The sequence below is a fragment of the Melanotaenia boesemani genome, chromosome 19 (genome assembly GCF_017639745.1).
Source record: "Melanotaenia boesemani isolate fMelBoe1 chromosome 19, fMelBoe1.pri, whole genome shotgun sequence".
Taxonomy (NCBI): Eukaryota; Metazoa; Chordata; class Actinopteri; order Atheriniformes; family Melanotaeniidae; genus Melanotaenia; species Melanotaenia boesemani.
The window spans coordinates 23,811,077-23,838,010 of NC_055700.1; the positions used below are offsets into that span (position 1 = coordinate 23,811,077).

Genomic DNA, 26,934 nt, shown 5'->3' on the forward strand with positions numbered 1-26,934 from the left:
TTATTGGTTGCATTGACCTTCTTCTTCCCCCCTACCTAACACATGCACGTTCTTCTTTGGAGCCTTGACAACCCTCAGTTTGCATGCGAACAAATGCAAAAGTTTTTTTTCCCTTCAAGCTTTTTCTTTTTTTAGTTCAGCCGGTTCCCCTGGATCGCTTTCCTTTTTATCTCTGTCTCTCGTTTTCAAACAAAATCGGCCCAGCTCAAACCAAGCAGGTAAAGAGGCAGCATGGTGTTTGAGGTAGGGAAAAGTAGCTGGCTTGACCTTTCTTATGCCCCAATCACAGGCAGAGAAAGTCCTCCAGTTCAGCCAGGAGACTAACTTAACTGCCCTGTTGCTGGAGGCTAAAGAGCTGGAGGCCCGAGTCATCATCCTGTCTGCCAGGTGAGATTTTCAGCTGCACATACATTTAATTAAATTTTCATGCATGTTCGTGCCACCTGCTGAAATATGCTCAGGAGATTCAGCTACACTAATGTGGATCAGGGCTGCTGCTAACCATTTTAATGACTTAAGCACATTGTAATACTCCCATTTTTCCTAAATCTAAACAGGTATTACGAAATATAATTATGCCTTCTGAAATGTTTGAAGTTTGTTTTTGAGAAAAAATTAATTTGGTAACCACCAAAATCAACGTCATGACAAGACTATGCATAAAATGCTATTAGATAAAATAGAAATTCAATTCTAAAATTGATGGGGAAAAAAGTGTCACATGCAGTAACACAGCCAAAACAATAGCCAGATTTAGAGGAAAAAATTTCCCTAAACTGATAAGAAAATGGTCACCTACCTTGTGGTTACAGAGGTGGGGTTGGGTCTGGAGGAAATGGGTTCAAGGGGTGGCAACTGAAGTGAACCACTCTGGGCCCCTGACCAAGGCTCTTAAACCCCTAGCTGCTCCCTGGGCATTGAAATCTGGCTGGCAGCCCATTGCTCTTCATGTCATTAGGATGGGTTAAATGCAGTGAAGATTTTTTTTTTCAGCGGGAATTGATAAAGTGTGATAAAAAAAAATGATTTATAGCCCATAACCAGTAAAACCAGTATCACAAAATCACCCCATAGAACTGTAAGATGAGAAGATAAAATCTTAATTAATTAACAAAACTACTTTTGCAATGACAATGTCACCAAACATTAAATAGATAAATTAAAAAAACTTAAAGATGCCACAACCATAACAAAACAAAGGAAAAAAGAGAAAGATGTGTGCAATGTCAGAGCACCGTTGTCAACTTTGAATTTGAGGCAAAATCGTAGTGATCATAACAGTTTGGTGGGTGGGACAGGCTCTAGTCGTGTTCATCATGATCAATAATAAACAGTTAATATATTAGTTTTGTTTGGTGAACACAGTTCATTTTGTAACAGACTGTGGCATATTACATAAAACTATCATGTTAAGATAGTTGCCATGCTTACAAAATCAGTTCAGCTGAGATAAATATTTTGTCACTGCTGTTGTGGTGACATTTACAGAGTGTCATTGAACATGTCAGAAGCTCAACCCTAACCCGCAGCAGTCTCTTTGTCCTGTAATAAATCATCAACACTGATCACACTTCATCATTCAGACGGCTGTAAAATTTGTAACTTTGGATACACCGTAATTATTATAATGACTAATCATGGACAACCCCCCCCCCCAAAAAAAAGAAAAAAGATGGAAAAGAAAAGGAGAGTAAAAATGTTCTGTAATGTTTTTCCATTTTAATTAAGCTTTAGAGAAAACATTACAGAGTTTTAGTCACACTAGTTTGAGCTTAAGTCAGATGAAGACTCAGGAGGACTGTCTGAACTGAACTGGATGCCAATTAACTAGAATAAATCAAATATAACTGGATTGAATTGGAATGTATCTTACTGGGTTTATACTGGAAGTGTGTATTCTGTCCTTTAGTGCATTTATTGTGAATTGAATTGAAATTCACTGAATTTTATTGAATTTGATTGAATTGAGTCTAGCGGTTAGCAGTGGTAGCTCACAGTAAGAAGGTTGGGACCTCTACTGGGGCCATTCTGGATTTCTCATGTTCTCCTCCATGCATGCGAGAGTTTTCTCTATGTACAATCCAAAATCATGCTAGGTTGACTAGAGAGTCTAAATTGACCCTAAGAGTAATTGCAAGTGTGAGTGGTTGTTTGTCTCTGTGTTGGCCTTGAAATGGACTGGTGACCTGCACAAGGTACATTCCATTTCACGCCTGATAGCCCCTGAGATAGACTCTAGCACCCCTGTGACCCTGAATTGGATTAAGTGGAAATATAATATTGATGGGTGAATGAATTCAGTCAGTGGCTATAGGAACTTTAGAGCTCCCCGGAGAAAGACATACCTCCAAAGACTGGCAATTAGGAATGCTGAGGTGATGTAATAGGCAGGAGAAGACTTAAATCACACTGTAATTCTGCTGCCATAAAAAGACTGGATAAACTGCTGTTTCACACTGCATTAATTTCCTTGTTTTATCCAGGTTTTTAGAGGCCAGTGTTGAGAACGACTGCTCACGTGGCCAACATTTTACTGATTTTTGCTAGCTTTTGTTTTAATATGTGCAGTGGTAGTGTAAGATGAGATAATTTTTTTCATTACTGTTGAAGTGAGGATTACCTTTAAAGAGAGGGAAGAATGTAACAGATTAATTTTGCTATGTATAAACACAAGCTACACATTTATTCTGCATTGTATTACTGCTGTATTGGAGAGCAGCATACACTCGCTGTATGACTAGAAGGAGAGAGCTGCTTTGCAACCTGGTAAAAACAAATACAATTCTCAAGCTATTTCTTTCAGCCATGGCCCCAGTTGATTCAGTTCATAGTTGAATACTGAATATAGCGATATAACTGGTTCTGGTGTTACATGATAATAATTTAACCATACATCATTTGACCTATTTCATCATGCTAGATCTCCTATTATAAAGTAGGAGCTACACCACACTCAATAAAAGTAGCCTTAGAACTGCAATAAACTGTAGATAATTAGGTACTGACTCAAAAAAAATAAAGGAAACTGTCTTTAATAATTTATAGAGCTCTGAAAAGAGTACTGTGGTCTGAAAACACCTATAAACAGTGACCTAGCTTGTTGCTGCTAGTTGCTAACAAACTATGCTAATACCAGCTCGCTCTCCTTTGCTAGCTTTGGACTGCCATTCACTTTTTATTTTTGTTCTGTACCAACTCTACTGTGATAGTTTAAAGCTCAGAAATTAATAGACATCTTTCCCCTTCACAAAAGAAGTGTGAAAATAGTTCTCCACGGTCGAGAACTACGTACATGAAGTTAATATAGTCCAGATTAGACATTTGGCCTTAAAAGAAAAGTGCATTTTTGGGTAAAAGAAATCTTTTCTTTCAGTTATCTTCTGTCTGTGCTGTACATCAGGGTAAATTTTAAAACAATTTAGAAATGTGTTCAGAAATATTCAAAAGTGTGTGCTGCAGACAGCTTGATTTTCCTCTAAATGTAACCAAGAAGCAGGCCTTTTTTTTTCTTTTTTTTTCATTGTTCAAGACAACAGTTTAATACAAGTAGCAACTGAGGTCTAAATATCATCACCATCATACTATGGTTACTAAATAACATTTAGTCTGTTTTCAACATGGTAAATTTCAGCGAGGAAGATGCTGCTGCAGTGTACAAGGCTGCTCGCATCCTCAACATGACGGGCTCAGGCTACGTGTGGCTGGTGGGCGAGCGGGAGATGACGGGTAAAGCCCTGAGTGAGGCGCCAGATGGTACGTTCATCCAGCATAGATCAACATTAACCCTGGCTTCATTCAGAGGCCAAGTATTACACATACAAGATTAGAGAGATTAACAGTTAATGATGGATATTACACATGATTAACTGTATAACTGTTTGTTGTGTCGATCATTTAAATGTTCAGGCATATCTACTCTCTGATACTGATACTCTGATAAATGTTTTAATGTGGTGTGTGCCTACAATCAATTTTTCTGTTTAAATGTGTAAACCATATATTGATTAAAGCTAAATTCATCGTGTTTTTCTATCATATTAATACCTTGGCTTTTAATGAATTATATTAGGTAATCAACAGATATCTGATAGAATGGTAAGCTGCATCAACCCTCTTTTTTGTCTCTATTTACTCACACGTGTATATTTCATGTCTCTGTCGTCACAAATGTCAAATGTCTTTCCCTTGGGCACTCTAACACAAACAATCCCAGCAGAGCATTTGTTGTCCTTTCCATTTTCAGTGTTCTCCACATCCACTGCAGCTTCTGCTTGGAGTGTGCAACACTGACAAATCTTGTTACAATCATAAAGCTAAGCTAAACTTGGATTGATTTCATCCCGATGGTGTTTTTTTGTTTATTGTTGAAATCTTTGCTGAAAGGGCTGAAAAATACAAATGACTATAAGGGAGTGTTAACGCATAGTGGCAAAGATTAATCACCAGATCCATTTATTTTATTTTTATTACCTTTTTTAACAAATTACATTTTGCGAGGCAGTCCTTTTAAAGTTTTAAAGAAGAAGAATCAAACAACTGGTATCTGAGATTTAGTCTGGATGTGCAAACTGGTTTAGTATTTACTTTAAACATTGGAAATGGGTCCACACAAGCAGCACTTTGCCCAGGTTGGTGATTATCTCTGTTGTCAACCTGGTCACAGGTCTGATCAGCCTCCAGCTCATCAATGGGAAGAATGAATCGGCCCATATCAACGATGCTGTGGCTGTGGTGGCCCAGTCCATTCAAGAGCTCTTTGAGAAGGAGAATATCACAGAACCTCCAAGAGGATGCGTGGGCAACACCAACATATGGAAAACAGGACCCCTTTTCAAACGGTAAGTGTTTTTTAATTGACAATTTGCAATTACTTTTCTTGTAGAGGCTGTGATGGACTGATGACCTGTCCAGGGTGTACCCTCCCTGTCACCTGCTACTTGCTGAGATAGGCTCAAACTTCCCTGCAACCCTGAAATGCTCACCTTTTCTCAAAGAAATGAGGAAGAAGCTGGTGTCGCTCATTTCATTTTCTCAGTGTCTGTTTACCCCTTTGCTTCTTCTGTTCATTGCCAGATCATCGTTGATTCCCTATTATCATCTTTGTCTTTGTGACTTTACTTATTAGTTTTATTTTTGCCTCTCCACCTGCATTTGGGTCCTTATCCTCCACACACAGTGACAGATTCATTAACTTTACCACACACATACTGAATTGAGAGCTGAGTGATTCATGCTGGAATATTATATTCCGAACAGATAACACACAATATGTTTACAAGAACATATTCACTTTTATAGCACACATAATGGCTTTTATTTGCTTGCCACAGGGTGCTGATGTCATCGAAGTATCCAGAGGGCATGACGGGACGTGTCGAGTTCAATGACGATGGAGACAGGAAGTACGCACACTACAGCATACTCAACTACCAGAAGACACGCTTAGTTCAAGTCGGCATTTACAATGGAACACAGGTAATTTACAGACGGGGGCAAGTATTGTATAATGAAAAAATGTAAAGAAACTTAAAGTCACTTCTGCGTGACTTTGTGTGTGACAATGCAGTCAATTTTCTGATTTAAAGTAAGCATGAAAGTATGCAGCTTTCTATCTATAGCACTATGCAGCCAATGTAGGTCAATTTCACGTTCCGGAGTCAGCTGCTCAGCCGAAGCTAACGTGATGCCACAGCTGTCTATCATAGTATAGTTTTTAAAAAAGACATTTTGATCACTGCATCACTTACATATTATATTACTGCATACTGACATACTTACTGCATCACTTACATATCACTTACATATTATTACATATTATATTATTTCATAATGTTTTGAGAGTCATGGTGCATCCTAACTGAGATGATTACAAAAGCCTTCTGGGCCCAGGAGCCCAAGGAGTATAGAGCAAATAAATAGTTTTAATGTATATAGTTTATTTCCCAGAGAGCTGCACAACACTGCTAAACTGAGATGTAAATGAAGGATTTTTAAATGGAGAGATGTAAAATGGTTTAAATGAGGCAGAATGGCTACAAATACATGCAAAAAACAGATTTAATCTCTCTGCTCCAATAAGCAGAGAAAAGGTGTGATTCTGTAAACAAGACAAAGTGTGACACACAACAACCAAGAGTAACAGGATGATTACAACTGAGGCAAAGATGACTCATGTAAGCAGAAAAGCAACCATGAAGTGATGCAAAAGAAGCAGCTCTGATATGACATTGACATGAAATAAACACATATTTACTGAATGAAAAATGTGACACAAAAAATAACCAGGATAAAAATAAAAAACAACAAAATAAAGAACCAAAGTGATGTAGAATGATGCAAGCAAGTGCAAGATGCTCAGCTGAAAAACAAAAGACTGTGCCTGAGAAAACGTTACTCTTAAAATTGCTTAAACTATTTCAGCTTTCTAGAAAAGCCATATGGATGTCCAGAAAGCAGATTGTATGATGTAATCTTGATGTTTTGTTTTTTGCAATAGTTTTTTCCTTGATATTTGAATTTAACTGAAAATTAAAAATTATAAACAGAAATTGTACCAAATCCCTAATTTATATTCAAAATTATTTTGATCTGATCAAGTTAAAATATTATGTTAGGTGTGTCATCGACATGGTATTGGTATTTGATTCTTTTAATATCACAATTATTGTCAATACTAGAATCAATCAAGCAATCAAATCAAAGTCTCTTGTTGTCAGTCTCTGTCTCACATGCCCACACATACAGAAATCCTCTGATTTTAATCTAAAACTAGAGATGATGTAAATAAAATAAAAACATTAAAACAGACAAAAAAGTGAAATAAAATTATTTAATAAAATAAAGTAGTAAGTATAATGAACATAGTATAGTAGTATATTGTGACACATTAACATTTCTCCACCAAATATGCGATTCAGAAGCTCCAAAAAAAAAAAAAAAAATTCATTTAATTTCATTTAATTTTGATGCCTATTGGAAAACATCATTTGTGAACAACTGTTTCTGGCCTTGTTTTACTTTATTCTTTTTATTTTATTTATTCATTTAATAGATTTTTTTTAATTGACTGTTATTTATGCATTTAATTTATTAATATAGTATAATTTATTTACTATTTAACTTAATTTTAGATCAATTTTTTCCTTTTATTTCTTTGCACTTGCTGCTAAGGATTTTATAACTTATCGGACCTCAGAAGACTAAAAGCCCATTTATGCTCCCTTATGTACCTAAATAGTGATGTCCTTTTCAAACGTTGTCATACGTCACCATCCTCATTCTTTTATGTGTCTTTTGGTTTTTATTGTTATGAAGTCAATTCCTCCACTAGTGGGAAGTGTTGAGTTCAGAGTTCAGACCAAATCCGACGTCAGTTTTAGACACCGGTTTTCAGCAATAGTGCTTTGCTATAATTTTCCGCCCAAGATGCTCTAAACACTTGCTTAGCCTTTCTTCAAAAGCTTGCACAATTTCTGAAGTTGTAATTCTCATCTTCTTCTGCTTTTTTGTTCTCTTCCTTATCATCTTCTTCTTCTCTGGTTTGTTTCTTTCACTGGTCACATGTCAGCTGTTCTGCTCAACACTGTCCTCATGATTTCTGGTAGTATTGCTCCGTTTTCTGCGTCAAGCGACGGATAGCTAAGTTGCAGGAAAACGGACAAAATTATGAAGCCGGAGACATTTGAAACTATCCGTCCGTCTGCATATCCATCTTTTGCGTTGTGCATAAGTGGGTCTTAAGAAAGTGAAGAGAAGAAGCCAACAACTACAATCTTGTTATGAAGAGCAATAAGTTTGACTTAAATGCCTTTGTTGAAAATTATATTTAATATTCTGAAATCTGACAATTTCTATTATGCACTCTGCTTCTGTTGATAAAGATGAGAAAATGCAGCTTAAAACTCCAAGAGAAACATTTTGGTTGTCACCATGTCTCACTAATTTTGAAAACCTCTAATTATTGCTCCCTGTTATGGTGGCAGTTTAAATAGGCCAGACAGATTGGTAGGACTGCTAGCATCAGCACTTCAGTTTCCTGCTGGTAAGTGTAATAAGAGTTCCTTAAACCCTCCGGTAACATACATAAGTTAAAGGTTGATGCAGGAGACAAAAGAACCGCTGACTTGTGGTTATATAAAGCTGAGTCATTAACGATGCTCACCCGTGGTGTTGGAGTCTCATCAGCAACATGCCTTCTGTCAGCACTCACCTGTAATACTGCATGTGTTTGGCATCCCTGCAGGTGGTAATGAACAATCAGCGGAAGATCATCTGGCCCGGGGGAGAGACGGAGAAACCTCAAGGCTTCCAGATGTCCACTCGATTAAAGGTGGGGTGCCTTCACAATGCTGCTGCAATGCGACAGACATGTCAACACAGATAGTGTTGACCTGAGCTGATGTACTCTGGCTGGACAGCGTGCTAACATTTCTCCTCCACATGGGAGTAAAGTTAAAATGTGTTCGAGAAGGCAGCACTGATTTATATGCTATGACTTTTATCCCTTCATAGCTGTCATAGGCCTGCAAAGAGCCGCTCATCTGTGACTTCATCAGTAATTCACCTGTCAGTCTTTGTGTGTCCATGTGTATCAGGTTATTGCTGGATATTTCTCAGTATTTTGTTCTCCCTTTGTGTCATTGTGAAGGGTGACACAATGAACCCAGCTCTCTACGATATAAACAGCTTTATGTCCCATCTGTTATAGATAGTGACGATACACCAGGAGCCATTTGTGTACGTGAAACCCACGATGCCGGACGGAACATGCAAGGAGGAAATGACATTAAATGGAGTCTTAATTAAAAAGGTTATCTGCACTGGGCCCAATGAGACCATCCCAGGTAACACATCAGGGACGTTTATAATATCAATGTGCTTTTAGCGCACTCGCCACCACAGGAGATGCATACATATATATGCAGTAGGTATCTATATATGTATGCATGTAGCCATTCAGAATGAGTGATTGTTGGGGGCTGAATGTGCCTTGTCTGTGTGCTGCCTTGAATTTGTGTGGTCTGCAGTGAACCATTGTGTCACGCATTTGTTCAGTCTGCGTGTGCCGCCTTCGGATTTTCAAAGAAAAAAGATCTAACAAATTTCCTCCACAGTGATCGTAACTTGCAACCACTGCTGGTTTTGTTACAGGACGCCCAATTGTACCCCAGTGTTGTTATGGATTCTGTATTGATCTCCTGATCAAGTTGGCTATGACCATGAACTTTACCTATGAGGTACACCTGGTGGCTGATGGAAAATTTGGAACTCAGGAGCGGGTTAGTGTTAACTTGGAATAAATACTATATATTTTATAACTTTGCATGAGACACAAATTATCTTTAAAAAACCTGAATGTTTTTTATTGTTTTTTTATCCTGCTGATGGCACTGCTTTTACTGACTTTATAGAATTAAGCTGACAAGCAGGCTCAGAACACAAATCCGCAGAGATATGAAATGTCTTGAGGAGGGAGTACGCTCTTTGTGATTTATCTTGTCAGTTTTTGAATGTCAGCAGTTGTTATTTGAAAGTCAAATACTACCATATAAAACCAACATTAAACAAAGAAATATATTTCAAACAAAACAAGACGTACCTTATCTTCTCAGTCTCTTTTATCTCTGACTTCAGCCTCACAGATTCCCTGAACAAGAGGAGTATATGAAAAGCTTTATATTGATTAAATATGTAGTGACCACATGTAAACGTGATCAATACTACAAGACAAACAGCAAGTGAAACAATATTACTGTGATAAAAATATAAATGTGATGTAATTCGGTATTTATTTAAGAAGCAAACTCAGATTATGGACAAGTGATATTTAAAATTTCTGTTAATTTATCTTCACTGAAAATTCAGATTTTTGCAAATTTAATTATTTGTAGTATTATTTGTGATTTATTTTATCTGCAAATTAGACTCATCTGGTCTGTCTTGTTTTAAATAAAGACACAAAAGACTGAGATTTGAAGTTAGATATGATCTTGGAATCAGATCGTCTTGAACTTTTTCTTTTTTTAACATGAACGGGCTGTACCACTCCCTGATTGCACTTTTACATCACCGCTGTCTTTGCTGTTCTGTGGTGCATGTAAATGGGGGAGATGCATTCTCACACACCATTTACGTACTGAAGAGTTCTTGTTTTGGCAGGGCTCATTCATTTTCATCAAAGCCCCTGAGAGAGGATTTGTCTTTGTGCAAGTAAAATAGGACAGATGCTAGAATCAGCTAAATATAACCTAACCTTGTGATGCTTAAGTGGGACACCTTTATGAAAGTCTGGAACCAGACTGGCCTTGTTACTCTGTTTAACCATGCAGTGAATTAAAAATGGACTTGCTGACATTGCCCTTTCTTCATTACAGTTTATCTGCACAGTTTGCTAATTTATCTTCCCACAAGAAAATGGGAAATAGTAATAAAAACCTAATCTATCATGATATGTATCCACAGACTAGTTTAGACTTTTTTCCCACATGACTAGAAAAAAACAAAACAAAACAAACAAAAAAAACAAACTCCACAGAGATGCTACATTGTGAAATACACATAAAACAGGCATTATGTCCTATTTAACACCTGACACAAGCCTAGTGCGAACTACATCACGTACATGCAACCTAATTTCACAAGTAGCTTTTTGAGACTAATCAAGTGTTATACCTACACCATTAATCACCAGAAGAGGGTTGATCTACAAGATTGAAAACCAACTAAGCAAATAGAAATAATATGAAAATATGTTTTAAAGATGTTACATGCTAGATATTCTACAAATGCAACTCAAAATATATCTTTGTCATTTGACCCGATGATATGAGTGAAAAACATAATTTAATCATTAGAGAAAATTGCAAGAACATTGCAGAATCCAAAGTGGGTGAGTTGGAGAAGGTGACTGCTTGTAGAAGACAATTTTATGGGCATTTGCCAGGATTTTTCCATAGTTTTTATATGTAATTTTGTTCACAGATGAATTGTTCAAGTTCTTTATTCTTTTCTTTTTTTATTACCTTTATATTGGATTCATGAAACAGCAACAACGTGAGTTCAAGGGGTTTCTGGGTTAATAATACTTGTTAGCAGAGAGGATAGGGCTGAGCATGATGCGTAGCTTATTATTAAATCAAAAAGCTGTGTAGATACAATGTCACTCACAATGAAGAATGAATACATAGTGGACCCAATTTAATGCCTGGCTGGGCCACATGCATTCATTGGTTTAGCTGTAGATTTTCCACTTTGTGCTGCAAGCTGATTTCAGAGTCCAACCACAAAAATCCTCTTGGGTTTTAGTTGGTTTTTAGTGATGAGTGGGATCAAAGTAAAGGGTTTTATAATAAATCTTGAAGGACTTCCTGTCATCCATTTTCTTAAGTGCTCAAAAGAAAATCCAGCTGTGAAAATAAAAACCTTTAGGGACGTTATTCAGACCGACTTTATAAACCTCTTTATATTATGGGCATACATGTTCTTAACCCTACCACTTAGTTGTATGTACAAGCTTTTACGTATTTGTGAATTTTTATTTCTTATTTTAAATGTACTAATCATGCAAACCTTCACAGGATTCTATAAGCTAAAATCCTGTATTGATGGAGCAGACTGTTTATGTCTAACCCCCAAAACAGTGGTCAGTAGTTAAAGCATAACAATACTATTCTACATAATCGGTGTTCTGAAGTGAGCAATTTTAAATACAGCAGGCTTTCTTTTTCCTGTAAAAGACAGACATTTGGCACATTCTTTGCATTTATATCCCATTTTGGCTTAGCCCAAATCCTAAAAGCCTAAACAAAACATTCTGCTGTCTAGACGACAGCCGGGCGATTGCTGATTGTCATGTTAACACATTCGTTTCTGGCCTTCAGGTAAACAACAGTAACAAGAAGGAGTGGAATGGCATGATGGGAGAGCTCTTGGGGGGTCTGGCTGACATGATTGTTGCCCCGCTGACTATAAACAATGAACGAGCCCAGTACATCGAGTTCTCCAAACCCTTTAAATATCAAGGCCTCACTATCCTTGTGAAAAAGGTAAGTGATATTTTAAATTCGTCAGTGGTGCACCCACAAAATCCAAGGTTTGGCCAGCTGCTCTAACTGTGAAAACACAGAGAAATGTGTGTAATAGACTATACAACTGAATACAATTGATGAAAATATACCTCTGGAAGTGGCTTACAAAAAAAACTATTAGCAGTTTTGAGCCCTCGCTTGTAGCCATTTTAATGCAAATTTTATGTATTTCACATCACAACTAAAGAGTTAGCAAATAATATTAGGAGAATATAGATCCACTGGTCCAAATATCCTCTGGATTCCAACCATTTACATGCGTTATTTAACTTTTAGAGTGCACTAATCTGCATTCACACTAAATACTTGTTATTTTGAGGCAATGCAGGCTGTCAGTGTTACTTTGACAATAATGAAAGCCAGTCTCATAAGTTTAAAGAGTTTAAGTTTAGAGTTTTAAGTTTAAAGATAGATTTATGATTTCCATTCCATAGAGTCAAATTAGAATGTTCCTCATTATTTTAAAATATGAACCAAAATAAGCAAAGATTATCAATGGATAATCATCTTTGATGTTTGTGTTTTTAGGAAATCCCTCGCAGTACACTGGACTCGTTTATGCAGCCGTTCCAAAGCACGCTGTGGCTGCTGGTGGGTCTTTCGGTGCATGTGGTGGCGGTGATGCTTTACCTTCTAGACCGGTTCAGGTACAAGAGGGACCTGTTTGTCCATATGTGTGTGTAGATGTGTATTCAGCGTTAAGTGTGTGTGTACATACTATACCCTCCTGAGCACTGCAGATTTTCCTCCAGTGAAGACAACGTGGCAGACAGAGAAGATTGGCTTGGATCATCCCATTGCTCTGTCCGTTTTTAGCCGGTTTCTTTTCTCAGGATATTCTCTGTCTCGCTTTGCTCATTCATGTTCAGTTCCCTTCTTTGGCTGTGGTCGCCAGGGTTTTCCCTTTCTACATGGTCTCAGCAATTTCTCATTATGTCTTCTGCAACCCTCCCAATTTCTTCCCTCTAGTCCATTTGGAAGATTTAAAGTAAATAGTGAAGAAGAAGAAGAAGATGCCCTCACCTTGTCATCTGCCATGTGGTTCTCCTGGGGGGTGTTGCTGAACTCTGGAATAGGAGAAGGTGAGACAGTACCCCTGCAGAGCACTTTGATGTCCCTGGCGAAAATTTTTAAATCAGCACATCTGGAAAATTTACTTTGTTTTACCTAAACTAAAACAATCTAAATATATAAATTTGTCTGCCATCAAAAGAGTGCTTCTACAGCTTAAAGGTGCAGTGTGTGAAAGTAACATCTGGTAAAGATGAGGATAGAAATTACCTCCAATGCCAAAATTTTTCCAGACATAAACGAGTGGATCTAGTAGCTTCAGATGCAGTGACAACTGCACTACAGGTAACTACTTCAAAATTGTGGACATGTGTATTGTCTTCTATGCGCCTTTTAAGGTATTACTTATCCCAAAAGGTGCTCTAGCACCAATTAAAGAAAGCTGGTACTGCAGTTTTAAAGTTCAGAGGGGCTTTATTCACACACAGTTTTTTTTCCATTCGGAGACACCATAGTAAAAATGGTGGCACAAATATGGTAGCTGCCTTGTATGTGGACCCACCACGAGTAGATACAAATGGTTCATTCTAAGAGAATAAAAAACATAACAGTTATTTAAATAAATTGACTAGACATTAGAGTCCTTAAAGAAGGTAATTAAACTCTGACTGTGGCAAAAGATGCTGCTTGTTCCCAGTCAGATGTACAGTGTGGAGCAAGTACAAACAAAATGGGAAGGTTGCAAAAGAGAAACATACAGGTTCACCAAAGAAGACGTCAAATAATCAGGGGGAAAAAAGAAGTATCTTATTCTCATTCACTACACAAGGACATCAGCTTGATGGTTTATTACAAAAAGTGACATCTTAAACAGATATGCATCTCTGTGAGGTCTCCGGCCAATTTTGAGAATCCCCTTGAAAACGTGATGCACCCTTATATACCTTTCAGACAAAGACATTCCTTAGTCCTAAATTGACCAATTCTATGAAAACACATTTGTTTACACAAATGGTGTTGTGTGCTAAATCTAGTCTTCAGGGCATCTAAGACCCTAAGAACCTTATATGGTAAAACCTCTGTCAGCCTTATATCAGCCTGTCTCCACATGGAGTCTAAAATGCCCTACTCTTAGCAAATTGCAGTCTGCTTAAGCTGCATTCCAGAATAATCCTAATCTATGTAATATTACTTAATTCTAATTGTGAAATGTTGAGAATACGATACTTCAAAAACAAAAAAACTCAAAGTATGCCTTGAAAATAAGGAATGCACAACAAAAAGAAAAGAAACTAGCCAAAGGAAATGGGATTACCAGACAGAAAAGCCCAATTTAAACCTCCACTACACCTACAAAAAAAGAAAAGAAAGAAAGAAAGTTACAGTCAGCTAAGAAGAAGAAGTCTTGGATGGAGTGGATGAAAGTAATTTTCATTGGGGAATCTGCACTGAATAACAAAATGAAGCCAGAACTTTTGTTTAGTGCAGGCCCAATGAAGTGTACTGTATAAATATGAAAAAAGCCCAGCTAATTTCCTCAGTCATTGGGGGGTTAATGCCAGGTAAAATAGCAGGGGAGATGGCAATCATTACCTCTACAGGAAATGCACAAGTGGCCATTGAAATGTCTTAAATTTTTTCATTTTGTTAATTGATTATTGATTAATATTATAAATTTTCTTAACAACTAAGTATACTTCTTATAGCCAAAATGTTCACCTATTATTTGTCATATCTGTCATGAATGAACATCCTCCAAATGTGGGGAGTCCATAATCTTTCACAGCGGTTGTATTCTTGTTTCTGTTTTTAAAGGACCAATATCAAGGGGGTTTAAGCTCCTGATGTCATGTTATTCTATGAGGACTGTAAATGAATCCCTTTCAAGTTACTTTTTATATAGACGAGCCTTAGTGAAGTTTGCTTTTAGTTTCTAATTCTTACCTCTGCATGTGTCATTTGTCCTCAAGAATATTTCCTTTTCATGTTTGACTTTGGCTCAAACTAGTTGTTAGAGATATTTAATCAAGGACTAAATTGCTGAAGTAGGAGCTTTGAGATCATATGAGAATTGAAGTCAGGGCAAATCTATAACATTTACTATTCTGAAAGGCTCACAGTTACTAAGGTGAAGACTTGTCAAACAGGTGCCCCGCGTAGCTTCTCAGCGAGAATCCTGGGCATGGTGTGGGCTGGCTTCGCTATGATCATTGTTGCTTCCTATACTGCCAACCTGGCTGCCTTCCTGGTGCTGGACCGGCCTGAGGAGCGCATCACTGGCATCAATGACCCGAGGGTGGGTGATGGAAGCATTATTTTTTCAAATAAATTGACACAAAAGTGATAAAAGTCAAGAGAATTCCTCAACATTTTTCACTCAGTTGTTTGTGTCCTGTCCTTGTCTTTGCACAGCTGAGAAACCCATCAGACAAGTTCATCTACGCCACGGTAAAACAAAGCTCTGTGGACATCTACTTCCGGCGGCAGGTGGAGCTTAGCACTATGTACCGCCACATGGAGAAGCACAACTATGAGAGTGCTGCCGAGGCTATCCAAGCTGTGCGTGACAAGTGAGTCTCGGCCAGGATGGGCCGACCAGAGCAAGTGTCGGCCGGCTGCTTGATCTGCTTTGCGCATAGGCTAGGGCCAATCCCTTTATTTCAGGGGGGAGGGACATGGACCTCTGGACCAGGTGGAAGTGGCAGGTCTTACTGCGATGTTCCCTCTGATTCAGGTCCATCACCTAGCCAAGACAGTTGTTGAGGGATAGTTGAAGATGTGGAAGTGTCAACAAGCAGTGACACCAGTGTGAGGTTGAGCTAACACTGAGTCCAGGAGCACCCTTTTTCAGGTTGTACCCAGAGGAACATCTATGAGATTGAGGGAATCCAATGGGGGACGCGCCCTCACCCATCTGGCATTGGATTTCATTTGGGACATAAGCAGCGGTAGAGATTGCTGGTAAACGCTGAATGACACACACGATTTGGCGTGCGAGAGAGAGAAAGAAGGGTGGGAGCCGTAAATGTGTATGTAAATCATTGTACTGTTGCACCGTAACCCCCTCCTTCCCCTCCTCCTCCTCCTTCCTTCCTCCTCCAACTCCTCCTCCTCCCTCCCTCCCTCCCCCTCCCCCACAGCAAGCTGCATGCTTTCATCTGGGACTCTGCGGTGCTGGAGTTTGAAGCCTCGCAGAAGTGCGACCTGGTGACCACGGGAGAGCTGTTTTTCCGTTCGGGCTTTGGCATAGGCATGCGCAAGGACAGCCCCTGGAAACAGAATGTGTCCCTGGCCATTCTCAGGTCTGTCCCAGCGGAAGCTGCGTTTCTCGTATGAATTTTTTTTTTTTTTTTTTTTTCTTATCAATATGATTTCCTGGTCACCTATTGACCATTTACAGCCATTCAATTCATTGCCTTATGTCACATCTCTCTCTGTATCTCCCCTTTCCTGCTCTGTTTGTCTGTCTGTCTCTGTCAGGTTAATGTCTGTCTGTTAGTCCAACCGTGCAGTTGTCTGTTTCATTAATGTTGCTATCTGGGAGTAAGCGGCTCGACTGTTCAGTCATTCTTCTGCGTTTTTATTAACTTTGTTACTTCTCTCCCCACCACCCCCAACCCCCTGCAGTTCTCATGAGAATGGCTTCATGGAAGACCTAGATAAAACCTGGGTGAGATACCAGGAGTGTGACTCAAGGAGCAATGCCCCAGCCACACTCACCTTTGAAAACATGGCAGGTATGGTCCTTACGGCGTAGATTAAAAGCGTTAAAAGTGATTGGACAAAAACTGCAGTGGTAAGGTACTGTAGCCCTTTTTTGTCCAATACCTTTGCAATATCGTTGTTTTAGTGTCAGCGTGGGTGCTCTGTGGAAGTGTGGCGTACAGTATCATGTGCTGTGATTTTGTGCAGTTGTGGTCTTCTATTAAAGCTGTGTGGTTTGCAGCCGCTGTCGTTAATAGGAGCTGGTTAAGAAAGGAGGGGTGACCACTTAGGATTACAGGCAGACCATGCATTCGTGCTCAGTGGGAGCAGCAAGATACTGAACCAGCCACTCACATATGTCTTTCCTCTGTTTCCGTACGTCTGTCCCTCCCCAACAGGAGTCTTCATGCTGGTCGCTGGAGGCATTGCGGCAGGGATCTTCCTCATTTTCATCGAAATCGCTTATAAGCGCCATAAAGACGCCCGCAGGAAGCAGATGCAGCTGGCCTTTGCGGCCGTCAATGTTTGGAGGAAGAACTTGCAGGTAGGAATGATTGCCTCTACCTGCTTACACCTGGGGTGGAGGGGCCCAAACCAGGTTTCAATAGAGCCCCCCTCTCAAGCTTGTCATCTTCTGCAATCCAAGATCCCTGGGAACTTTCTAAAGAATTAGGAGAAAATGCTCTTTGATACTTGCATATAATTCAAGACTTCTTAGGGTGGCCAGCTTGTGGGTCCGAACAGTTTCCAGAGGCCAACTGCACCCATATCTCTTGTGTGTGCCTGCAGGACAGTAAGGAGACCTCTGGGAGTCAAGCGGTGGCTGGGACACCCTCTTTAGTATGTTGCAGAGCCATTTCCACTCCCATGTCACCGCTTGCTGTTAGAGAACCAATAAAAATAAGTAGTCTTATGACCCTCTTACATGATAAATATCTAGTTTTAAACTTCACCACATTTGTCTATAGCATGATGTAGTAGTTATAAGCTGCTGCTGTGGCACTATATGCTTCATAAGGTCATATGATGCATAGACAGAAAGCCCACAAAATCAATCAAATGCTCTGCCAGGGACATTATATAAACAGTAACAGCAATGATTACAGTGGAGTTGGAACTTTGATCATGCCACTATCGATTGTTTTTTATCTGTTATTGCAGCCAGAAGCCAAACATACAAATAGAGCATAAAGAACAAAATCAATGCCCTGGCACAATCATACTGCAGTGACACTCCCAGTAGCGTTGACACAGTGTGATATTAAGGTGTAACGTTGCAGTGCACAGCATATATTCATATCCACTGCAGTGTCCAGAATATAAATAGTAACATGTATCAGTGAAGCTTGCATCCTTGAGGCTTTGTTTGACTCAGATTTCCTAAAGACATTGACTATTTAAAAGGGTCAGTTCACACAAATTAAGATAAATGCCTCTGTTTTTAAAGCAAAGAGGATTGTAATAACAGTTGTGGCTGAGATTCAGCCAAAATTTTAGAGGTTTCTCTTTGTAATTTGAGTACATATCCTGACTTCGGCTATAATTAAGCATAAGCAATAAGTTCCTTTGCTCAAATCTTGCAAATCCATGAACATGATTTGCCCCTTTACTCATATGCAGTCAATTCAACTGTAAGGTGTCTCAGCACCTCTTTCCCACAAGGCTTTACTCACACCCTGATTGAGAAGCTTGGAGGTACAGGGTTCCCACATTTAATGGTCAATCACACCAGGAGTCTGTGATATGGCCCTGGCAGCATGTCTGCTGTGCCTCTGTAAGCCTTGAACCAAGTGTTTTATCCCTGCTGAATCCGACAGCAGGGCTGGAGGAAGGTACAGTATAAAAATCACAAGTGCCTGTCAGCAAATCTGTGTCCTTCTATTGGGTGTCTGCCATCAAACTGACAACTGTATGTAAATGTTGTGAGTGTCCTCATATGGATGTATGTTCTGTAGGCGGATACAGCAGGCGAATGCATGCAGGGCGGCATTACTCAGAGAGGAGAAGGGTCACATGAAACCGCCTGCAGACCAGTGTAATTTATATCCATGCCAGTGATGATCATGTTGTCTGCACTAGTGAACATGGATGGCTCATGCTTGCTCACCCTGCTTATTGACCGTCACTGTTGGACCTAAAGCTAAAATAACAGACACACATAATCGTCACTGCTCTTAGAATAATGGCGTTCAATTCTTTTGTGTGAATGATATTCTGAATTTAGGCAGGATTGTTTGATTACTTTCCATTATCTAACTTTCATAAATTGAAAAAAGGAACTTGTCATGTTATGCACATGATCATCATGATGGAAAGGCCAAGATCAGAGGTTGTGTGGCCTCCTCCTTTCTGAGTATAGCAAACATTTAAACCTGCAAACTCATTGTTTGTATCATTTTGACTGCTTGTATGTGTGTTATATGTAAATATGTGTTTATACTGCCTCAGGTTGCTGTATCACACAAAACAGTGTGGAGGAATGTGCATGCACATCCCTTCAGGCATAAACATAATTTCAGAGAAGGTGCACATCTGACTAAATCTGTCCATGTAGTAAAGGCCTCATTCTATGCAAAATTATATTATTTCTACATATCATTAATGCTCAAAGCCCTCAAAGCCCATAAGTTTCTTAATTGTTGCACCAACAGCTATTGCTTTAAAGCCTTTTAAAATGGAAGAAACGGGGGAAAAACAAAAAACATGCTGTTAATGCATGCCTACAGTCTGCTTTAAGAAGCTGCAGCAGCACAGATGTAGAGGGGAAAAGTCTACTTGTTTTCTTTTAAAAGTAATATAAATCCTTATTATCCTATTTGGTTTAGTCTTTTTTTTTTTTTTAATTTGCAATTAGCTAAGCTAGTCAGGATGTGCAGTATCGGGAGACACAAATGCAGGCTGACACATGAGTGGCAGGCTAGTGAAGTAAACTAATAAACAAACCAAAAGCCCTGCAGTGGCAGGGTGTCCAAAATCATAAATCCAAAATACAGTGACAAGTGAGGCAGGAACGAGACAAGGCTTGACATCAAAGAACTACACAACAAACAATAATCAGAATTTTACATGGATCAAAGGAAAACTGGTGGTATATAAACAGTGAGCTAAAGACTTAAATGATGCAGGTGTAGCAACCAGTAAAATAGCAGGGATAAGAAATAAAAGGATAACTTGAGTTTATTTAAACATGATTATTTAAGAACGTGGTGAATTGTTGTTCTCCATCTCTACTTGCTGACAGTGGTACATGAGAAACAGGCGATTTTGCTGTAAAAGCAATACCACGCTTAGTAGCTTCTGCAAGTCAAACGCAGCGCTGTAATTTGCCATTATTGTAGTTGTTGATCGGGTTTGCACATGCAGGTTAAGGGAGAGGTGGGGCGATCACTGGATCAGGAAAGATGAGTATGCATTGTAAACAGGGAAACTAAATGGTGATGTTTTCAGATTTATTCATTTTAGGATCCTGTTAAAAATATTAGCATTTTTAGGCATGCAAAATACCGGTTCCATATAGATGAAAATACAAGTAGGTAAAAAGCAGAAACTAACAGAATACGCAAACAATACTAAGAAATCCACATTCACAAACTAGAGCAAATTAAGTACATAATCCAAAACCATGAGTCTTTGAATGTCAGCTTCTCCGTTTCCTCACTTAGAAACAGAAACCAACGCATGTTAATCCAAGATTACACAATGTTCTTGTTAACTCATACACAAGTTATACATCCAAAGACAAATTAAAATAATATCACTGTTGTTGGTCACCAAAACAGAGTTTAAAGAAAAGCTCATATGATTTTTGCTACCTGGCTGAAGGCATGTATTTGAAAGAATGTTAGTTTTTCTTTGTGTCTTTTGCTCACAGATGTTTGGTTCCTTCTGTATCCAAACAACTTTCATGACAATAGTTTTGTCGTCACAGCTTGTTTCCAAGGAATTTAAGAATCCAAATGATCATCAATATTTTTTAATTCACTGCAACTATCTAAAGTCACCATAATCTTTTGGCAACACTCCAAACATAGTTTTACTTGAATTTAGTCATATTCGGCGAGAACTGCACTATACTGTATGTACCATACTAAAGGCAGGCAAGTAAAGGAAACCAATAGCTTTAATAAACAAATCAATCCTTTCAACTTTGATTGTGATGTGTACATTTTGTGTTCTCAGCTTGACTCCACAGGCTTCAAGTATCCAAATAATTAGATATTAATGATTTCAAAATCATTGCAACCATGTCAAGTTGCACAAATGTTATGGTAACACGTCCAACATGAGATGAAGTCATGCTAACAGGGTAGCACAATCATGATTATATTAAAAAATATATGCCTTTTGTGCATCAAATAAGTATTTGCAACTTGTTCCTAAGTAACTATAGTATGTCCTTTTACATTTCTGGTGCTGTGCTGTTAGCTTTGCTGACCACTTTCCTGAGGCTACACATGGTTTATGCTTCTCTTTTCAAGCATATGTTACTCAGAGGTGCGCCGTCTGAACAAAACTGAAATTAGTATCATTTTAGGACGGCAACTAAGGCTCAGAAACCCCACTGAATCATGATAATGATTATGGTGTATAATGATGCCGGACTATGGCAGTTTGCTTCCATTTCCAACATGAAACAGGCGGTTGATTGCTGTGCATTGTGCAACTCCCATCCCTTGCTTCAACTGAAGGTTCAGCATGCCCAGCATGGCCGGGACTGTGCACACGCAGCGCCTCATCAGGGCTCAGAGCGGCCAGGCTGCACTCTTTGCAGTCTCAGATGTGTAAGAAATGGGGGAAAGTAGAGGGAGCTGATGTCACTTGGGCATTGATTTTTCATGAACCAATACCAATACGGTGCATTACTAACCCTTTACTAACATGAGATGTCATCTTCCAACAGGAAAAAAAGATTTAATTCACTTTTTACCTGCAATAAATAAGCAATGTCACTCATCACTCCTCGGCCCACTCTCTTCTATATCTGCTTGCCACCTAATATATGCCGTCGGGAGGGGAGTTTAGAGAAAAGTGCTGGTTGGCAGGATGGTGGTGACTCAAATGTGCCCTGAAAGAGCCAAGTCATGTGACCTGATGAAAACTGATGTACTGCGGGGCCAGTGCTGGCTGGATTGATTTGTCATGCTATTTGTTTTGTGTTTAATTATTCTATGTTTTCCTCCCTTATCCCTCCTCTCCATCCATAAAATGTTTTGGCATGTTGAAATTCACACCACACTGCCCTGCCCATACTAAGGGCCTCCCTTGCTGCTGCTGCTGTGCAGCAATCCACTACATGTTCTTTATCAGCATCCATCTTAATGTTTTTTTAAGTAGCATCTTTTAGCCACCATGTTGCTGATATTATCATGAAATCAGCAACATGGCAACTGCAAAATTTTCCTTTCCTTTCCTTCTTTGTTTTTTATTTATTTATTTATTTATTTATTTTATTTTACTTTTGCACATTAATTACAGTAGAAATATGGGTTTGCTGCTGCAGTAGGCAAACATTCCAGCTCTGTATTTTATATCTTAATGCCATACTTCATGTCATTTCCTTGTGTGTGGGGTGAATTTCCGTTATACCTCTTTAAGGTATAATGATTTTAAATGGGCTTCAATTACTGACTTTTGTCGCTACTGTTTTCCCTCTTTGATATGCACTTTAGTGGCATCCAATACTGTAGCTTCTCAGTTTTTTATACCTGCCTGGCTTTGGATGTGGATGTTTGCTTTGCTAGTTTATTCTTTTTTTTTTTTTTTTTTTTTTTATATATATATATAAATATCTGCCCTTTTTGGTTCCCTTGGCTTTGCTTAAGGATCTTTAAAGTAATAATCAGGTGGATGGAAATTTATTTTATTTTTCTTTTCTTCCCCAATGCAGCCCTCTTCCTCTCTAGAGACTCAGGATGTAAGAATACCTTAATATGAGTTGTTTCTTTTTTTTTTTTTTTTTTTTTTTTTGCACACAAATCATGCAGTCATTGTGAGAGTAGCTGTGGGGCACTCTGAGGGAGGGAGGAAACTTGGTTTGCCTTCTTGGATATGGTAAAGAATATTTATTTTGGGGGGAGGGGTTTATTTCGACAGGTATTGCATTTGGAAATGTTTTCTACAGCTCTGACTTGTAGCAGAACTGAGTGCAGATTAGATTTTGTAGCTCCTTTAAGTTAATATTTAGCATGTTTGGTTGACTCATTTCAAATTTCAGATTGCTTGTGTGTGGAGATGAAGAGTGTGTGATGAGGCGATAGTAAGTATTTTAGATGGTTTAAGACAAGTTTCACAGCCACTGACATCTTTGCTAGTCATCACTCATTCCAGTGCATTTCTAGGGGGCCAAGTGAATGTGTGAGCACATTTCAAAGGGAATACTGTGCTGTCGTGTGCAGAGTGTGATAATGTTGCATAAAATGTAGCCAAACGCCCTCATATCAGACTGAGCAGACTATTTCCACACTCGCATCTAACAAGCTTTATCCCTTTCTTTCTCCCTCTTTTCACATCTTACATTTCCAAATGCTGTAGTTGTTTTTTTCTCACAAGGACCCTCCCTATAATTAGATAATAAAGAATAAGGTAATCTGCCGGGGTGATGGTGGTGGGTAGAGAGAAGGGGGTGAGACTGAAAGCATAGTTATCGCCCCAGCCATAGAGCATGAATAATGTTTCTACATATATTCATTTTAGGATAGGAAAAGTGGTAGAGCAGAGCCCGACCCCAAAAAGAAAGCCTCTTTTAGGTCCATCAGTACCACCCTGGCCTCCAGCATCAAGAGACGTAGGTCCTCCAAAGACACGGTAAGGAGCCAAAGAAGCAACAACTTCCCTTGTTTACTCCTCTTTCTCCTTTCTCTTCTCCGCCTGATCTGTCTCTACTTCCACCTCTCTTCTTTCTGTCCTCTCTGTTTACATCACCATATCCGACCACGAAAGAGCGCCATGTTCAACTCATTCATTTCCACATGGCTCCGCGGCCTCTGCCAAGTGTCTGTCCCTTCACCATCGATCAGCCATCACCATTTAGGGTTTATAGTTCCTCTACAGCCAGGATGTAATCAGTGCAGGATTTCAGGCCAAGAGCTGGGCCCTGATTTTGGGAAGTGTCCAGGGTTTGTTGAGATTCTGGCGGGGTTAGTGTCTTTTAGAGGACGGGGGCGACAAAAGCAAGGAGTCTGCGAATAGTGTTTTGTCTTGGGCTGCTCTTCTTTCCTGCCTCTGGTTTGGACCTATATTCTGGCAGTTGTGTCCTTTTGGTGGTGGAGCTGTGGTGTTTGAGTACCGTATGTGAGCGCGTATCTGTTTATGTATATTTGTGGTCGTGCCCTGTTGTTTTGACTGCCTGATCCTGTGTATATCCATCGTTTCTTTGCACCAATTCCTGCACTTCCTCCGTTTGGGTTTCAGCCGCTGTTGGTTTGCTTATGTTTGGACGAGCATGCGCTGGTGTTCTATCATTTTTCCAAAGGTCCATTTTCAAGGTAGTTGTGATGGCCAACCCTCCTGAGAAGAAAACTAATGCTTTGTTATTTACCAACTATGTCTATTTCAGGATTGCACTCATGGATTTCTATTAATAAGTTTACTTTTTGCTTTGTCATATTTTGTTTGTCATAATTCTTGTTTAATTTCCTTCTTGTCCTTGTGGTCTGAACTATGCATGCATCTTACAGGGTATATTTCCAGGTGGTGACAGTTTTTCTTTTTCATCTTTGAAATATCTTACTTAATGAGGTGATAAACTCTGTAAAGCCTTAGACTCTCACTGTGTTAGAAGGAAATCTTTTTTCCCCCCTTTAATCACATTCCAGCAGTCAGGAATGATCTATAACTCATCTGTGCTCCTCAAAGTTTTGCCATTAACAAAAAAAAAAAAAAAGAAAAAAGAAACTCTAACCCTATAAAGGGCTTGGGTATGATTATTCCTTGTTCAATAAAAGGAGATCTGCAGTATGAATGTCTTAATCTGGCTATACCTGCCTTCCAGATGATGACACTACCTGCTCTGTTTATTCTGTCACTTGCAGAAGCCAAAAGAGTCTAAATTGACCATCCTTACCTGCCATCCAAACCACCACCTGACATTTATTTTACATCAGCCTGAGGTTTAATTAACATAGTCACAAACACCACCACTCTTTAAACACCGGAGGAAGTTATTTTACCCTATAATGCCAAATGTATTATATTTAATTAGCGGTGGGACTTTAACATATTAATTATGATTAATTAATTACAAAGAAATAAATGCCAAGCGTTAGCTTTTTAAACCCCACTGACCCACTTAAGGCATGAAAAGTTACAGACATAATCACAAATTATAGAAAAGTAATAAAACAAAACTGTCATATTTATTTGCTGGTTAAAGAACCTAAATGGTTTAGATCATGTTTACTAAACAAGACCAAAATTGTATTTTAGTGCGAACATTATTTTTTTTTTTATTATTTTAGTTTAAATGTTTATTTCATTCTCTAACCAAACAAAACAATCTTTACATAATGCCATAAATCTCAAATTACTGAAAATGGAAAAATCTTATATAACATGCCCCTCTTACACAAATCATTAATTAAACAAATATATAACAGAATTTAACTAAAACAGCAGCAGGACATGCCACAGATTAAAAAACATATACTTAATTTTTTTTTATACCTCATTCACTATATTCACAACACATCACTCCAACATTAATTCTGAATCTCATTTGTTTTTTCTAAGTATCTTGCATCTTTTTAAATTTTGGATTTTGAATATTGATTAGTAAATTGAGCTTAATACATCACCTTCAGAACACTTTAATAGACTAGACAATTTCAAAATTACCTGCTTACTCTCATGTAGGGTGGCAGGGGGCTGGAGCCTGTCTCAACAGCTACTAGAAGAGAGGCAGGATACATCCTGGACAGGTAGCCAATGTTTAAAGGTTCATTAAAAAGAGAATTACAATAGATTTTTCTCTATTTCTTACCAAATCAAACTTTATTTATATAGCACTTTGCAAAACAAATTATGTAAAATGCTTAAAACAAAGCAACCAGGTGCAAACATATACACACACAGTAAAAAGCATCTTCTCCAAGCAAGGAGAAGCTGCTCCATTATTCCTAATGGAAGGTGTATAAAAACTGAAAGCAGCTTCTCCATGTTTGATCCATGGAAATAGAAAGTAAGCCTGAATATGATGATATAAGCTGCCTGGCGGCTTTATAGTACACCAGGCTTAGCAGGGTTACAAGCTGGTTGTGTTGTAACGCCTTTATCGCATGCCAGGCGTCACTTTGGACAACAGGCATTTCTGTTGAATTGTGACCCTTTTAGCTTTTTATAGGCTTCTTCTTTCTCTCAGTCTGCAGCTTTCCCAGCCTGCAGCTCTTCAGACTCACTCAGCTCCAGACCAAGAAAGCTGCTTGGCCTTGATTTGACTGTCTTCCCCCCTTAGCTTGTCTTAACATAACGTAGCTTGTACTAGCAGCTCATGTCTTTGGTTACTCACAGTACATGCCATAAGTCCCACCAAGAAAGTTGTCAGGATTGGTTCTTCTAGTATAATTGTTGAAGATTTGGGCTGTCTGACTTTACAGAATCAAAGCAGAAATCCTCAGCCTGAACACTGATGGCTAATTTTGCTCATGAAACTGTACATGTGAATAAGATTAAAAAACCTCATTTTTACACAACTTCTTTAACTATGCTTGACTTCTTCTTCTTTTTTATTTTATTTTGCAGCACAATGAGAGTTTAAGGTTTTCTGCACTCCTTCACAGTTGACTTGTAAAGCTCTGCTTGTTGCGAATGGGGGATTGTGCTGCACAAGCTTGCAGTCCTCTAACAAAGCAGTGACCCACAGTAATGTTTAACCAGTTGCACCACTGGACCACATATTGCCTGGGCTTCTATAAAAGAAACAAAAACAAGGCAAATCTCTGGAGTGCAAACACCTTTCCTTGCTAACACTGTATTTTCAATGTGTTTCTCAAGGCAGATGTGGCCTTTGCCAGTGAAGATAACAAGTTGTAAAGTAAAGAAAAAAGAAATTCTGTGTTTTTCTTTGATTTCCTGTCTCTCTTTCTCTTGTGCAAACTGTCTTTTTTCATGGCTTTTTCGCACTGAAGCAAATCACCTT

At 38.8% G+C, this 26,934-nt stretch overlaps 1 protein-coding gene across 11 annotated transcripts in view; it reads left to right on the forward strand.

Annotated features, from left to right (window-relative positions):
• The window catches only part of grin1a (glutamate receptor, ionotropic, N-methyl D-aspartate 1a), a 43,551-nt gene that overhangs the window by 12,996 nt on the left and 3,621 nt on the right, over window positions 1-26,934 (forward strand). For 2 of the 11 annotated variants that reach the window (XM_041969390.1, XM_041969385.1), the window contains 18 exons: window positions 290-387; window positions 3,632-3,753; window positions 4,664-4,838; window positions 5,331-5,475; window positions 8,243-8,329; window positions 8,708-8,855; window positions 9,151-9,278; window positions 11,880-12,044; window positions 12,615-12,733; window positions 13,056-13,168; window positions 15,245-15,393; window positions 15,510-15,667; window positions 16,238-16,399; window positions 16,725-16,834; window positions 17,201-17,346; window positions 17,592-17,642; window positions 22,690-22,716; window positions 23,496-23,606. In XM_041969390.1, the coding sequence (XP_041825324.1) occupies window positions 290-387; window positions 3,632-3,753; window positions 4,664-4,838; window positions 5,331-5,475; window positions 8,243-8,329; window positions 8,708-8,855; window positions 9,151-9,278; window positions 11,880-12,044; window positions 12,615-12,733; window positions 13,056-13,168; window positions 15,245-15,393; window positions 15,510-15,667; window positions 16,238-16,399; window positions 16,725-16,834; window positions 17,201-17,346; window positions 17,592-17,642; window positions 22,690-22,716; window positions 23,496-23,606 (2,214 nt within the window). Of the gene's footprint in view, window positions 1-289; window positions 388-3,631; window positions 3,754-4,663; window positions 4,839-5,330; window positions 5,476-8,242; window positions 8,330-8,707; window positions 8,856-9,150; window positions 9,279-11,879; window positions 12,045-12,614; window positions 12,734-13,055; window positions 13,169-15,244; window positions 15,394-15,509; window positions 15,668-16,237; window positions 16,400-16,724; window positions 16,835-17,200; window positions 17,347-17,591; window positions 17,643-22,689; window positions 22,717-23,333; window positions 23,607-26,934 lie in introns of those variants that run through there. The other 9 variants (XM_041969391.1, XM_041969392.1, XM_041969393.1 and 6 more) reach the window with 7 other exon arrangements.